At 43.4% G+C, this 14,497-nt stretch overlaps 1 protein-coding gene across 2 annotated transcripts in view; it reads left to right on the plus strand.

Moving 5' to 3' along the window:
• TSTD1 (thiosulfate sulfurtransferase like domain containing 1) overlaps positions 1–14,497 on the plus strand; it is a 68,588-nt gene that overhangs the window by 33,082 nt on the left and 21,009 nt on the right. For both annotated transcript variants that reach the window (XM_073552285.1, XM_073552286.1), the window contains exons 2-3: positions 2,821–2,943; positions 10,499–10,661. In XM_073552285.1, coding sequence (XP_073408386.1) covers positions 2,821–2,943; positions 10,499–10,661 — 286 coding nt within the window. The remainder of the gene's footprint in view (positions 1–2,820; positions 2,944–10,498; positions 10,662–14,497) is intronic.

Below are 14,497 nucleotides of genomic sequence, written 5' to 3' on the forward strand. Positions count from 1 at the left end.
ATTTGTAAGCCAAAACCCGGAGTGGGTCAAACATGCGAATTGGTGCACTTGTATCTATTATACCTTGTCCTCTGATTGTTCCTCACCTGGTTTTGGCTTACAAATGCTGAGAAAAAATACTGACCAAATACTGCTAGTGTGGCCATAGCCTTAGAGTCTCACCCTTCCTCTGTCTCGCCGAGATTAGAGCATGTGTTACTTCAGAGCTTCTAGGGCTGACTACCCCATCTGTAGCACGCACATAGAGGAGGTAACGACAAGCTTAGGAAGCTGACAGTCCTTTCAGGTACAAGGCCAGGTGACTTGAGGGTCACAACTTGGCTTCTCCGAACATCTCCATGGTGGGTCTAAAACCTGACTACCCCAAACGTATCCATGGTTTGGCAATGGCCAATGACGCTGATCTGTATTCTTTCAGCCAGGGTTGTGATCCCCTAAGCTGACATCCTTTAGAATGTCAAATCTGTGTCTCACGTGATGGAGCCATGATGTCTTGTAAAATGTCTCTGGTTCTTTGGATGTCTAGATCTCTTTGCTGTCTGTATGCCTAGAAGTATCTCTCCTTTTTTATAGCTAAACGTCCTTCAAGCCAATATTCACAGGTAAAGTGGAAGAAGGATGATGAAACCAACTCGCATTATTTGATTATGTAATCTATTTGAATATTTTTTCCTCCTCTGTTGCAAGTCAACAATCTATCTGGTCTTGACAATGTTTAATCAGCATATCAGCAAACATTGTTCAGTGACCCTGCATGACTGTTTTAGAAAGACAGCAGACAATAAGTTGTAGGAGCTGATATAAGATGTAAAACAGAGTGAGGACACAGCATTATATGTTAATTAACAAGGCATCTATTTTCAAAACAGAAAACAGACTTTTGCATGTGTAAGTCTGTAATGTTGACAATTTGTTGTGACACATTGTGCTCTTATCCTGAATGACTAATGATGTTTGCTGACATGCTGATTACACATTGTCCAAGCCAGCCATTGTGTTGATATGGAAAATAGAGGAAAAACTATTTAAATTATATTATATAATCAAACAATGCGAGTTGGTCTTATCAGCATTCTTCCCCTTTATCTGTGAACACTGAGATGAAGGACAGTTAATTATAAAAAGAATTTATATGCCTCTGTAACAGGAGAGAACAGAGATTCAGCCAAGGGAGATGGCAGAACTGCTGATGGTGATATATGGGATGGGGAGAGTCAGAAGATATGGCTGTGTACTGCCAATACTCATCTGCGGTGCTTTTGGGGTGGGGGGGATGGCTGTAACTGTGATGTAAGGGAGGTGAGTCAGACGATATGGCTGTGTACCTATGTCTGGTGGGGAGATGGCTGTCCCACTGATGGTGATGTTTGTGCATGTTGCATGCCTAGGGTTGCCCATTGACAGTTCAGTTCAATATGCACTGTGGAGACATGGGGGGGGGGGGGGTCAGCGGGTGTCCTGATCCGCTAGCCGAACCCGCATGGACCATGGATCATCCCACCAAACTCCTCTCCTTTTCCTGTGGGCGTAACACTACTCAGACAGCACAGGGTGAGGGTAAAACTGCGGAGCAATACTTTATTGAATCATAAAACAGGTAGATAACACATAGAACAGTCCTAGAAAAAAAAAACAAGATGGTGCAAAATTACAGTCTCACCCTTCCACTGACTCGCCAGAATAGCATCACAGCTGGGACTTTAGAGCTTTCAGGACCGACTACTCCACCTGGGGCACGCACAGAGAGGAGGTAATGACAAGCTTAGGAAGATGATAGTCCAGGTACAAGGTCATTTGACTGGACAGTCACAACCTTTCTTCTCCAAATATCTAGATTGAGCCAAGTGACCAGTGGGTCCCATTCCTGGCTTTCCCAAACTTATCCATGGCTTTCAGGTGACCAATGGGTACAAATCCTGACCACCACAAACGTATCTGTGGTTCAGTGATGGTCAATGGAGCAGATTTGTATTCTTCCAGCCGGGGCCGTGGTCCCCTAAGCCGGCATCCTGTAGAATGATAAATCTGTGTCCCTCGTGATGGAGCCATGATGTCTTGGCTTACTGTCCTGTAGAGAGTCTCTGTCTCTGGTTGTTTGAATTTCTGGATGTCTCTGTATATCTGGAGGTATCTCTCCTTTTTATCGTTAACAAATGATCTTCATGCCAGCATTATCATGTAAAGGGGAAGAATGGTGAGGAGACCAACTCACATTTTTTGTTTATGTAATCTACAGTTTTCCCTCCTTTGTTTTGCAAGTCAGCTATCTGGCCTAGAAAATGTGTAATCAGCATATCAGCAAAAATCATTATTCAATGGACCTGCATGAAAGAAGAGTCAACATTTCAGATTATAACCAACTGAAGGAAAAACACATACATTCAAAACTCAAGATAACAGTCTATTCTTCCTGACTTGCTGAAAATAGACATTTGGTTAACTAAGATAAAATGCTGTGTGGTCACATGCTTCATTGACCAATTTGTGATAAACTCCTGGGCCTTCCACCAGGTTAAAAGGTAATATAGAAATGTGGGAAAGCCAAGGCACCAAACAGCAGGTTCCTGATACAAAAACACCAGTTCTTTATTCCATCTCAATTAAAAAAAATCACAGGAAGACACAAGAATCTGTTGTTTGATACCTAGGCTTTCTTGAATTTCTATATTGCCAAGTGACAATTATCATCATGATGATCCAGCATTTTTTCTCATTCCTGAGGAAGATACTACACACTGTATAAAATGCAGGACAAGTCTACCACAGCTTTAATGATATCCCTGCTCTTCTTCACTACATACTCTCCTTACTGTTTATCAGATGCTGTCATCTCATACGATGAGGTGAAGAAACTGATTTGCTCTGGACAGGGCTGGATCATTGACGTGAGGACGCCAGAGGAAGTTGGCAATGGGAAGATCCCTGGCACTTTGAATATTCCAGGTATGAAGTATATTATTGATCCATAGTGGTCTTGTAATGCCATAGGTCATGCATCATGTGGTGTGCAGATATTACCTCTTGCCACCGCTATGGCAGTGACAAAAATAAAAGGAAATAACGTTTGTGATGCCAGGGTGCACTTAATTAACCTCTGCTTCCTAGTAGTGTGATGTAATAGGGTGGACTCCAAATAGTCCAGAAAACTGGCAGGCTAGAGGGGTTAATGATAAATGTTACTTGTTGCATGGATAAACAGGTACATCCAGACAAGCAAATCAGTTACTTTACAGTAATGCAGATATATAAATGGTGTAGAGACTTCTGAGATTCACCGTCTGATTATACGCGCAGTCCTGATCACAGTTGTATGAAGGAATTGAGGGTAAACTGATTAAATTTGCTGATGACTCAAAGCTAGGAGGGATAGCTAATACTAGAGAAGAGAAAGAGGATTCAAAAAGATATAAATAAACTGGAAAAGTGGGCAGCAACTAACAGAATGGTTTTTAATAGGGAAAAATGCAAAGTACTACATCTGGGCAATAAAAATGAAAAAAGCATATACAGAATGGGAGGAATAGGGCTAAGCAACAGCACATGTGAAAATGACTTGGGTATACTAATAGATCACAGACTGAATATGAGTCAACAGTGTGATGCAGCAGCAAAAAAGGCAAATGCAATTCTAGGATGTATTAACAGAAGCATACAGTCTAGATCACGTGAAGTCATTATTTCCCTCTACTCCTCTTTGGTCAGACCTCATCTGGAATATTGTGTCCAGTTTTGGGCACCACATTTTAAAAAAGACATCAACAAACTGGAGCAAGTTCAGAAAAGAGCGATCAGAATGGTGACCGGTCTGCAAACCCTGTCTTATGAGAAAAGGTTGCAGGATTTGGGAATGTTTAGTTTGCAAAAGAGAAGACTGAGAATAGACTTAATAGCCGTCTACAAATATCTAAAGGGCTGTCACATTGTAGAAGGATCAACTTTATTCTCATTTGCACAAGGAAAGACTAGAAGCAATGGGATGAAACTGAATGGGAGGAGACACAGATTAGATATTAGAAAAATCTTTTTGACAGTTAGAGTGATCAATGAGTGGAACAAGCTGCCACAAGAAGTGGTGAGTTCTCCTTCAATGGAAGTCTTCAAACAGAGGCTGGACAGACATCTGACTGGGATGATTTAGCGAATCCTGCTTTGAGCAGGGGGTTGGACCAGATGGCCCAGGAGGTCCCTTCCAACTCTACGATTCTATGATTCTATTAAGCGGAGGCTGTGGTTTCTTATATACAGGAGCTATGGCTGCTCCCTTACCTGCTCCTTCATCTTCCGCTTATATGCACAGATGAACATTGCTAATTTGAAGCCTATTAATAAAGGGTTGAATTGGAGAAGCGATCCATAGTAAAATTAATATTTATTAGATATAAAAGTATTAAAATATGGAAAATTAAAAAGCTGAGATGTTAAAGACAAGGGACACCAATGAGGAAATAACCAATCAACATGAGTAAATGTGTGAAATAAAGTATATTTACTCAGTGTTGTATTCGTGTTCCTTGTATTAAAGCAGATGGTTTGCAAATGCACTCAGCACAATGTAAAGGTAGGTAAACCCTAAATATATGCTAATCCATCAGTAAAAATTCCCCAGGAAACCTGGGATGGGTGATTGAGACAAAGGGAGCGGTGTAAGATTTAAAAAAAAAAAATTAAGTCTTACTGCAAAGTGGACATATGTGAAAATTGATGAAGTGGGGAGTGTGGGACCTCTCACTGAATACCACATATAAACAGATCCTATAGGAGTACTTGAATAAATAAGGAAATTAAGAAATACAATAAAATAAGTATTGTTTTGGGACTATAGTGTGGTGTGATTAATCATGTAGAAAAAGGGTGTGGAAAAAGTGTAAATGTGTATAGGGGGAAAAATATGAGGAGGAGGGTATGGAACAAGGGCACCTCCATACTTACTTGAAGTTGATGGGGGAGGAAAAAGACAAATTATATTGGTGTTGTTACCAAGACACTGAGGGTTGCTGGGGAAACTAAGCGGACTGGGAGTAACCGAGAGAATGTGTAAGAAAACAAATAAGAATGTTATTAAAATACATGTTCCTATATAAATGATTTAATTATGATAATTAAATATACTATGCAAAAATTGAACATAAAAGCCAATCCAGTGTTTTGCTATTGATAATAGGTTTTTTGACCATTGACTGGAGAAGATATAGATAGAGTAGAAATCGGGGTAAAAAATAGTCCCGAAAGCTCCCACCATCAAAACAAAAAGTCCAGAAGGTGAGGTTATTTTTGATTCCCATGATAGCCCAAAAATGGGAATGACCAAATCTTGTATTTGGTGGTAGCTTGAGAGATGTCCCCTGGAGATAATAAAGATTTATGAATATATCCCTCTTGTCCGTATATGATTGTTCCACCGACGAGAGACCAGGAAGGTATGGATAAAACACAGATGTATCCATAGGGCCGGGGTCACACTTGCGAGAAACTCGCGCATCAATGCCCGGCGCTGCCACCGGCACTCGGGACCAGAGCGCTCAGCTGCATAGAAAGACATGCAGCCGCACACGCCGGTCCCAAGTGCAGGAGGCAGCGCCGGGTATTGATGCGAGAGACTCGCGCGAGTTTCTAGCAAGTGTGACCCCGGCCTAACAGTGAGAATGCTGATAGGATAATATGTGCAAGCAGAAAATAAAGTGAAATTAAAATCAGACAACCTAATACTAACCATGATATGCAGAAGCCCACCCACCCCTAAAAGCCTGACAACAAAAGAAACAAATTAAATAAAAGGAAAGCTGCAAAACCCATATTTTCCCTTAGCCCCTGTAGTTTACGAGTACCCAAGCGGTTATTCCAGCGGTTCTTTCTGGGCAAATATTCGACCCAGATCACCCCCCTGACTCTTAAATCGACCTGATCAATGGTTTTGATATGTAAACCCCTCGAGTTACAATCATGGTACCTCTTAAAATGACAAGGGGGTGTCTTGAAAAGGGCATCGTCCTCAGTGGCGCAAACCTTATCAATATCGCGAGTGTGCTCTCTCACTCTGACTTTCTATTCACGGGTGGTTAGTCTGATATATATTTTGCCACGGGGCATTCGGCATGGTAGATCACTCCTTTGGATGAACAATTGAGACGTTTGAAGATATTGTAGGTGTGCGAACCATCCCAGTTGCTAAAACTCTTATATTTTATTAGGTTCAAACAGGCCTTGCAAATCCCGCAAGGGAAAAAAACATTTGATCCAGTATTGTCATTTTCTTTTACCCCTGGAAGATTCGTAATGGCTCTGGACCAGATGGTCCTTCAGATTAGCCGATCTTTTGGCCACACATTGGGGTGAGGATGGAAGAACTTGTTTCAAAATGGGATCAGTCAGTAAAATTTTCCATTTTTTTCTGATGTCAGTGAGTGGTTTCCACTGGTTGTTGAAAATTGAGATGAATCATACCCAAGTTTGGTCATCAGAAATCTTTTTTTGTTGGTTACCATAAAGTAACTCTCCCAGTCTCTGTCTCTGCTGCAGCCTGCTGATGACTCTGTGACTCTCCCAGTCTATGCTGCAGCCTGCTGATGACTGTGACTCTCCCAGTCTCTCTGTCTCTGCTGCAGTCTGCTGATGACTCTGTGACTCTCCCAGTGTCTGCTGCAGCCTGCTGATGACTCTGACTCTCCCAGTCTCTCTCTCTGTTGCAGCCTGCTGATGACTCTGTGACTTTCCCAGTCTCTCTGTCTCTGCTACAGCCTGTTGATGACTCTGACTCTCCCAGTCTCTCCTGAAGCCTGCTGATGACTCTGACTCTCCCAGTCTCTCTTTGATACAACCTGCTGATGACTCTGTGGCTCTTGCAGTCTTTCAGTCTCTGCTGCAGCTTGATGGTGATTCTCTGTCTCTCTGTATCTTTGCTGCAGACTGCTGATGACTGTGACTGTCCTAGTCTCTGCTGCAACCTGCTGATGACTCTCTGACTTCCCAACTCTGTATCTGCTGCAGCATGCCGATGACTCTGTGACTCTCCCAATCTCTCTGTCTCTGCTGCAGCCTGCTGATGACTCTGTGACACTCTAACCTCAGTGGCCATTTCGCCTGAGAGCATCCTGCTTGAAGCCTCATAATGGCGCGGTGCTGCTGATCATTGGTCAGTTGTCGTCTTGGTCTCACGTTGTCACAATGTGAACAGCGTGATGATGAGGACTGTTTAATACCAATTCTATTGGAACCCAGAATTTTTTTGGGCGATTCATGGATCAAACACCTGTTGCAACACTGAACCGTTGGATACGTGTTATCAGAAGTATAGGGACTGGCACATTATGTTAAGGTTAGCATTTTAGGTTCATCCTGCAATTTCACAAATTTTTGTGCGTAGGCTATTATACCTGGCAGAGGGGTTGGTCCGACCCAGAAACAAACTGATTTATAGTAAAATAATGAATTCTCACTATTTCTTGGTCCCGGGACACTTCCAAGCCAGCACCTCAGCCAAGACACCTAGCACCACTGGAAATTCAAAATTTTGACTATAGCCCCGTGTGTTATGAATGGGTCACCGAGGAGAAAAAAAGCAACACACGCTAAGTCTCAGAAAACCAGAGAGGTTGGTAACTATGCAGATTGCAGATCCCTGATCTTAACACACAACTAGCAGCAGTCGTGGAGCGTTCCTACGATGGTCCTGGACGCCTCGTCACAACCAGAGAGCTAAATAAGCCTAAAGTAAGAAAAGAGGAAAACTAACTCCCCCAGAGCAGACCCCAAAGGAAAGACAGCCCCCCACATGTATTGACGGTGAAGCAAGATGAAAACACAAACAAAGGCAGAAAAATAGGCTGAGCAAACGATGGGGCCAAACTAACTAGAAAGGACAGGAAAGGACACTTCTGATAACAAAATTAACCCTGAAGTCACTAGACTTCTCCCACGATATCCGCACTCTGAAATATTCTGAGACAGAGCAAAAAAGAGGTCAATCTAATAAAGGACAAAAAGGCAAATTGGCAAATACAGATAAATAAGAGTGGAAGTTCAGCACAGCCCAGCCGGGCTGGCTGACCACAAAAAAACTGAGTTGACCAACAAGAGCAAGTGGGAACATTAGCAAAAACAAACTTAACTTGAGAAGACTGGAGCATAGCTGAAGTCCAAGACCTGAGAAGCAGACTGAATCACCAGCAACTGGATAGGGCGTCGGCTGTCTTATATCCAGTCTGATACTCCAGAGATCCAATCATTATCCTCCTCCTCAGGTGGCAGACCATTACCAATTAAACCAACCTCACTACCTCCTGTCACCACCAGAGGGAGAACGGAAGGAGAACTCCCAGCTGGTGGAGCAGAAAATGAGCTCATAACACCCATGTTTGTGGCACCAGCAACCACGGTGGTCTCATGGTCCTCTCTGACTGAATCAGAGCTGAGGCGGTGTCATACACACTGAATGCTGGAAGCTGCTACAGTGGAGTCTTGTTGTCCTCTGACTGGATCATCCACACTGACCGCATAAAGGTCTTACGTTAATGTCTCTAGTCAGCATCTGGGTGGTCTCATGGTCCTATCACTGGATGCAGTAGACATCGGAGCTGAGGGGGTCTTGTGTACTCTGAAAGCTCGAAGTTGCACAGTGGAGTCTCATGGTCTTATTTGATTCAGTAGATCTCAGATCTGAAAGGGTGTAATCTACACTGAGTGGTCAAGCCTCCTACAGTGGTTTTTCTAGACACCTTCTGGTTGGTCACACGGTCCTCTCACTGCATTCAGTATAAAGTGGACCAGAGAAGGTCTCATCCACACTCAGCGGTCTTAGTCCATAAAGGTGGCACTTCCTTGTGGGCTGTCTTCTCGTCCCCTGACCACACAGTCCACACTAGTCAGCTCTGTCTCTGTACATACGAGATTAGCTTTCAATCTTCCTCTGAAGAATTGAGCTAGAGACCAGAGCTGAGAGGGTATTTTCCACTACAAAAGCCCTTGACCCTCCAAAAGTGCTCCTCTGGGCAGTTTCCTTGTGCTCGGACTGGAATGCCTGCATTAATTCAGCAATTTTCTCAGCAATAAAGACCAAGCATGTGACAAATTTTGCAGATCAGTGGTGTCTTCAAAGAATTAAACTGTTTAATATATTGAACCCTCTTATATAACCCAATATGTCATATCAGGAGGGTTACAGCCCCAGCAAAGGGTCTCTCCATATACTTCTATTTATGTGCTATCTGCGGATATAACACCAGCAGCAGAGCTCTCAATATACCCGATCTATGTGATATTTTAATGATATCCCACTCGATGAGCTTTGTGTTCCTAGACATTAGTGCTACTCTCAGTTATCCAAGCATACTGTCACAGGTGTGTCAGAGGCTGCAGACCATCGCTCTGCATCTGACTGTAGAATGTCTCAGCAGCTTGCTTTGCAGACTTCTTCCTGGGACTTCTGACTCTAGGACCCAGTGGCAGCCTTCCCCCGACTCTAGTTGACACTACTGGACCGGGGTGTTTATAACTCCCAGCTTGCTGCTGCCGGTGAAACTTCCAGCCATAGGTGCGGAACCTATCTAAGGTCAGGGGTGAGGTTAGATCTGCCTAGGGGTCTCCACTTCCCGCTTCCCTAGTGATGGGCTTCCTTCCCCTTATCCCTTTGCGTTGCACTTAGTCATTCCTACACTGTGTGTGACACATACCAAGGTTAAATAAGGCCTCCTTGACATATTTTGGGATGCATTACTCTGAATAATTTGCTATAAACAATCATCCAGTTGTCGTGTGACCAGTGACCATGAAGATGCAGAAGGATTAAGTCAGTCCCCGTATTGGAAACGATCGGCTGATAACAGAGTAAACAGGTCACTACAGATTCAGAAACAAAGGGAGCACCCCTATGATAAATCCGCAGTATGTATGAAGAAGACCTCTGCAAATGGGGATCGTATTGCAAATAAGTCAGAGGCACAGTCTCCATCTGCAAACACAGACACGAGGAGAAGGATGGGACAAACATTTCTTATATATATGATCTAGAATAAGAGACAAAATAGGATCTGAGGCAAGGAGAACATTACTGGAGGTGTTTGCTGCTCCTCTGGAGTCCTTCCCTCCTTCAGGAGAATGTCAGTCATTATGTGTTACGGTTGGTTTCCTTTGTGGGGCATCTGGTGAGGCTGGCCCATGTCAGTTAAACACTTCTCTGTGTCCGTTCTGTGATTCTGGATGTACTGTGAAGTCCTTATGTTGGGATTAGTCCTGAAGGTTCTTCACCCGTGGTGTCAGCTGCCTTCTCTGGTGAGGTTTGCCATTGTCCGTTACACACTGCTATGTCCGTTTTGTGGTTGTGGATGTACTGTGAAGTCATTATGTTGTGGATCAGTCCTGGAGGTCCTTAACCAGGGTGTTCTGTATGGACCATCGGAGACCTCTCACCCATGGTTTCAGCTGCTTGCTCTGGTGGGGTGACTTTGCCTCATTAGGAGTGTTTTATCGAAATCTCCAATCCTGTGATTATTTCTCTTCCTTACAGTCACAGATGTGGAAGATGCGCTGAAGATGGATCCGGAAACCTTCAAACAGAAATATCATGTGGCGAAGCCGCAGCTGAATGATCACAACTTGGTTTTCCACTGCCAGCTGGGGAGAAGAGGCCAGCGGGCCACTGAGGTCGCCCAGAGTCTGGGCTACAAGCAGTAAGTGACTGATAGAGAGGATGGGGCATTTCTGCAAGCTTAATTAATGGTATATATCTCATTCATCTTATGGAGCTGGGCCCTGATGCTGTAAGGTCATGTCACTAGGTCAGAGCTTTATGATCCATGTTGGTCTGCCAACTTGTTTGTTTATCTCTACATTTATTGTCTACTGCTGTCTTAATTTGGTTGATTGAGTGTTAACGAGTTGAATTAGTGATAGATCTAAGAACAAACCTCCTATATATTCAGACAGAGCTTTGGTGAAGCATTAGTGTAGAAGGCATTTATGCGCATTTTTATTCCAAGTGCATTTTTTTCAATGTGCCTGGCAATTAATCATGGCAGTTAGACATGGCAGGAGACAGTTAAGATATTCAAAGAAATCCACGTCCAGCACGTTTGCATTGCAACAAATATTCACCTTATATATTTGTATCATTTATAGCCTTGCTGCTGCATTCACTCCCCACCATCTTTGCACAAACTCGTTACACTCCATCCATATCGGCCCCTCTCTCCTCTCCTATGTATTGCACTCATGCTCTTTTCACAATTCTAAATTGCACAGATTCATTCACTTCCACCAAACAACACAAGAGATGCTATCACAAATCACTTCACTATCTGTTCACTCTCTTTCCATTCTCCTAGCCGCAGGAGATATCTCTCCCAACCATGGCCCTTTTTTATAATAGTAAGTCGAACTATTCCCCTACTAAATCCTGAAAATTTCATTGATATTCCCTGCATGCCTTCTGTCTCTTTTAACTGTGGCCTCTGGAATTCATGCTCAGCCTGTAACAAACTCTCCTACATCCATGACTTCTTCCTTTCTGATTCTCTTATCTTTCTGGCTCCAGCAGTCAGACACCACCGCTACTGCTGCTTTCTCATATGATGGCCTACATTATTTCTCTCATACCCTGAGAACTGACAACAGACCAGGTAGAGGAGCTGGTCTGCTCCTGTGAACCAAATTGGATCCAGATGGATGAACACGTAAGTGGGCTGTGCTGCTGGAGTGTATCAACTCTGCAGAAATGATGAGGAAAAAGCTTTTTATTCACTTCATTTCTGAAGAATTGAACCACTCCAGCAGCGCAGCCTACCTATGTGTTCATCCAACTGGATCCAGTATCTCCAGGAGGACTTATCCACCAGCCACGGGGAAGCGGCTATTTTTCTTCATGCCTACATAGCAGTTGTGCCTGTCACAACTCTGTGAGGTGAGCGTAACCAGCACTCTGCTACTCTACCTCCATAGGGTATGTTGCTGGTTACGCTCACCTCACAGAGTTGTGACAGATTTTACTAACTCCCCTGTCCCGCTCTCTGACCACAACCTTGTTTCATTCTCTGCCAAGAACTGTCACCCCACGCAGGACACCCTGTTGTGAGTTCATTTTCCCCTTCACCGTCGATGTCTGATGAACTCCCTCTTTTGGTGAAGGAAGGTAGTGAAGCTGTTTACCAAACACCTGATCTGGTAGATGATGACTGGGTAACAGGAACTTCTGACTGGATATAAGGCAGCCGACGCCCTTCTGAGTCGCTGGTGATTTCTCTGCTGGATTCTTGGAGACCAGTCTGACTCCTGCTTCCAAAGATAAGTTTTTGCTCTGCTATTGAACTTATTAGTTTTGTTTACCTTGTTTTTTGGAGTTCAGCCATCCCCGGTCGGGGGTGTGCTGAGTTCCATTTTTGTCTGTGATCAGTTTGTCTCTTTGCTCTGTCTTCAGAATTTACCTGAGTGCTGATATAGTCATTTTGAAGTTCTAGCGACTTCAGGGCCTGTTTTTCCTATCAGACGGTTGGGACATTTTTTGGTAGGGTTTTTTACGGATTGCAGACAGCAGCTTTTCTATCCTGTCCTTTTTAGTTAGCTTGGGCCCCATCGTTTGCTCAGCCTATCTTTCTATCTGTGTTAGTGTTTTCATCTTGCTTCACCGTCATTATATGTTGGGGGCTGCCTATTGCTTTTGGGTCTGCTCTGGGGCAGTTTAGATTTCCCCTTTCTTTCTTTAGGCCTATTTAGTTCTCCGGCTGTGATCGAGGGGTCTAGGGCATCGTAGGAACCCCCCACGGCTACTGTTAGTTGTTGTGGATAGGATCAGGGGTCTCAATCCGATAGCTACCAACCTCTCCGGTTTTCTGGACTTAGCTTGTATTTTTGTTTTTTCCTCCTTCGGTGACTCATAACAACACCACCACTTTCCACACTTCTAGAAATATGTGCCATTAACACCTAGAAACTTATGAAGAATCTGCAGTCCTCATTGTCCCCAATCTCCTCCCTCTCATGTCCTGACACTGCACTGAAACATTATAATGAAACACTGCAAAGTGCCCTGGATGTAGCGGCACCTTCTATACGTACAGGGTGGGCCTTCTATATGGATACACCTAAATAAAATGGGAATGGTTGGTGATAAAGTGGATTGGTCGTCCTGGGCCAGTTGAATGGCCACCAAGGTCTCCCGATCTGACCCACTTAGACTTTTATCTTAGGGGTCATCTGAAGGCAGTTGTCTATGCTGTGAAGATACGAGATGTGCAGCATCTGAAACAACGGATATACTGAAAGCCTGTGCTAGCATTTCTTCTGCGGTGTTGCTATCAGTATGTCAAGAGTCGAAGAAGAGGGTTGCATTGACAATCCAACACAATGGGAAGCACTTTGAACACATTTTATAAGTGGTAGTAAACTTGTAAATAACTCATGAGAGAATAAAGTTATGTTAAAACTAAGCACTCCATTGTTTTTCTTGTGAAATTCCCAATAGATTTGATGTGTCACATGACCCTATTCCTATTGGAAAAAATAAAGTTGTATCCAAAATGGCCAACTTCAAAATGGTCGCCATGGTCACCAACCATCTTGAAAAGTTTTCCCCCTCCCATATACTAATGTGCCGCAAACAGGAAGTTGATATCACCAGCCATTGCCATTTTATTTAGGTGGATCTATACAGCTGGCCAACCCTGTAGAAAAACTCGGCACAGGCGGCGACAACCCTGGCACGCGCTGCAAACACATTTCCTACAGCGGTGCTCCTGGTGCACGCGAACGTCTGTGGAGAAAATCCAATCTGGCCAAAGATTTCATCCATTATAAGTTTATGCTTAAAACATACAAGTCTGCCCTTCACCTCTCCAAACAAACATACTTCACTGCCCTCATCACCTCATTATCTAACAATCTTATACATCTCTTTGACACTTTTCATTCTTTCCTCAGTCCAAGAGTGCAGACCCCAACCATGGATTTCAGCGCTGACGATCTGGTTAATTATTTCAAAGAAAAAAATTGACCATTGTCTCCCAATCCCTTCATACCTTGCACGGTCCTCCCTCCTCCACTGCATCTTGCTCAGTATCATTGAGCCAGTCATGGAAGAAGTGATTAGGTTCCTTGCATCTTCTTGCCCTATTACTTGCATCAGTGACCCTATTCCCTCACATCTCCTCCTATTTCCCCAGCTGTCACCACTTACCTAACCAAAATATTCAACCTTTCTCTTCCGGTATATTTCCTTCTTTATTTTTTTTTTTTTGATCAAATAGATTTTTATTAATCAGAATTCAAAATACAGAATATACAGTAAATCTTCCACAAACAATAGATTTACAAATTGAACATCCCTGTTCCCCCCCCCCACCCCATGTAGACAGCTTATATAACTCTTTTCTCCATAAGATTTCTCTTACACCGTAATTTACCATTAGTCATCCTTTTTACCCATATTGTCAATCAAACCATACAAAACAGAAATGTTCCTATGTCCGGGTATTAATGGTTTATCCACAACACCAGCATTGTAAAATATAGCACA

This window comes from Dendrobates tinctorius, unplaced genomic scaffold (assembly GCF_039654945.1).
Source record: "Dendrobates tinctorius isolate UK_male_01 unplaced genomic scaffold, ASM3965494v1 ptg000189l, whole genome shotgun sequence".
Taxonomy (NCBI): domain Eukaryota; kingdom Metazoa; phylum Chordata; class Amphibia; order Anura; family Dendrobatidae; genus Dendrobates; species Dendrobates tinctorius.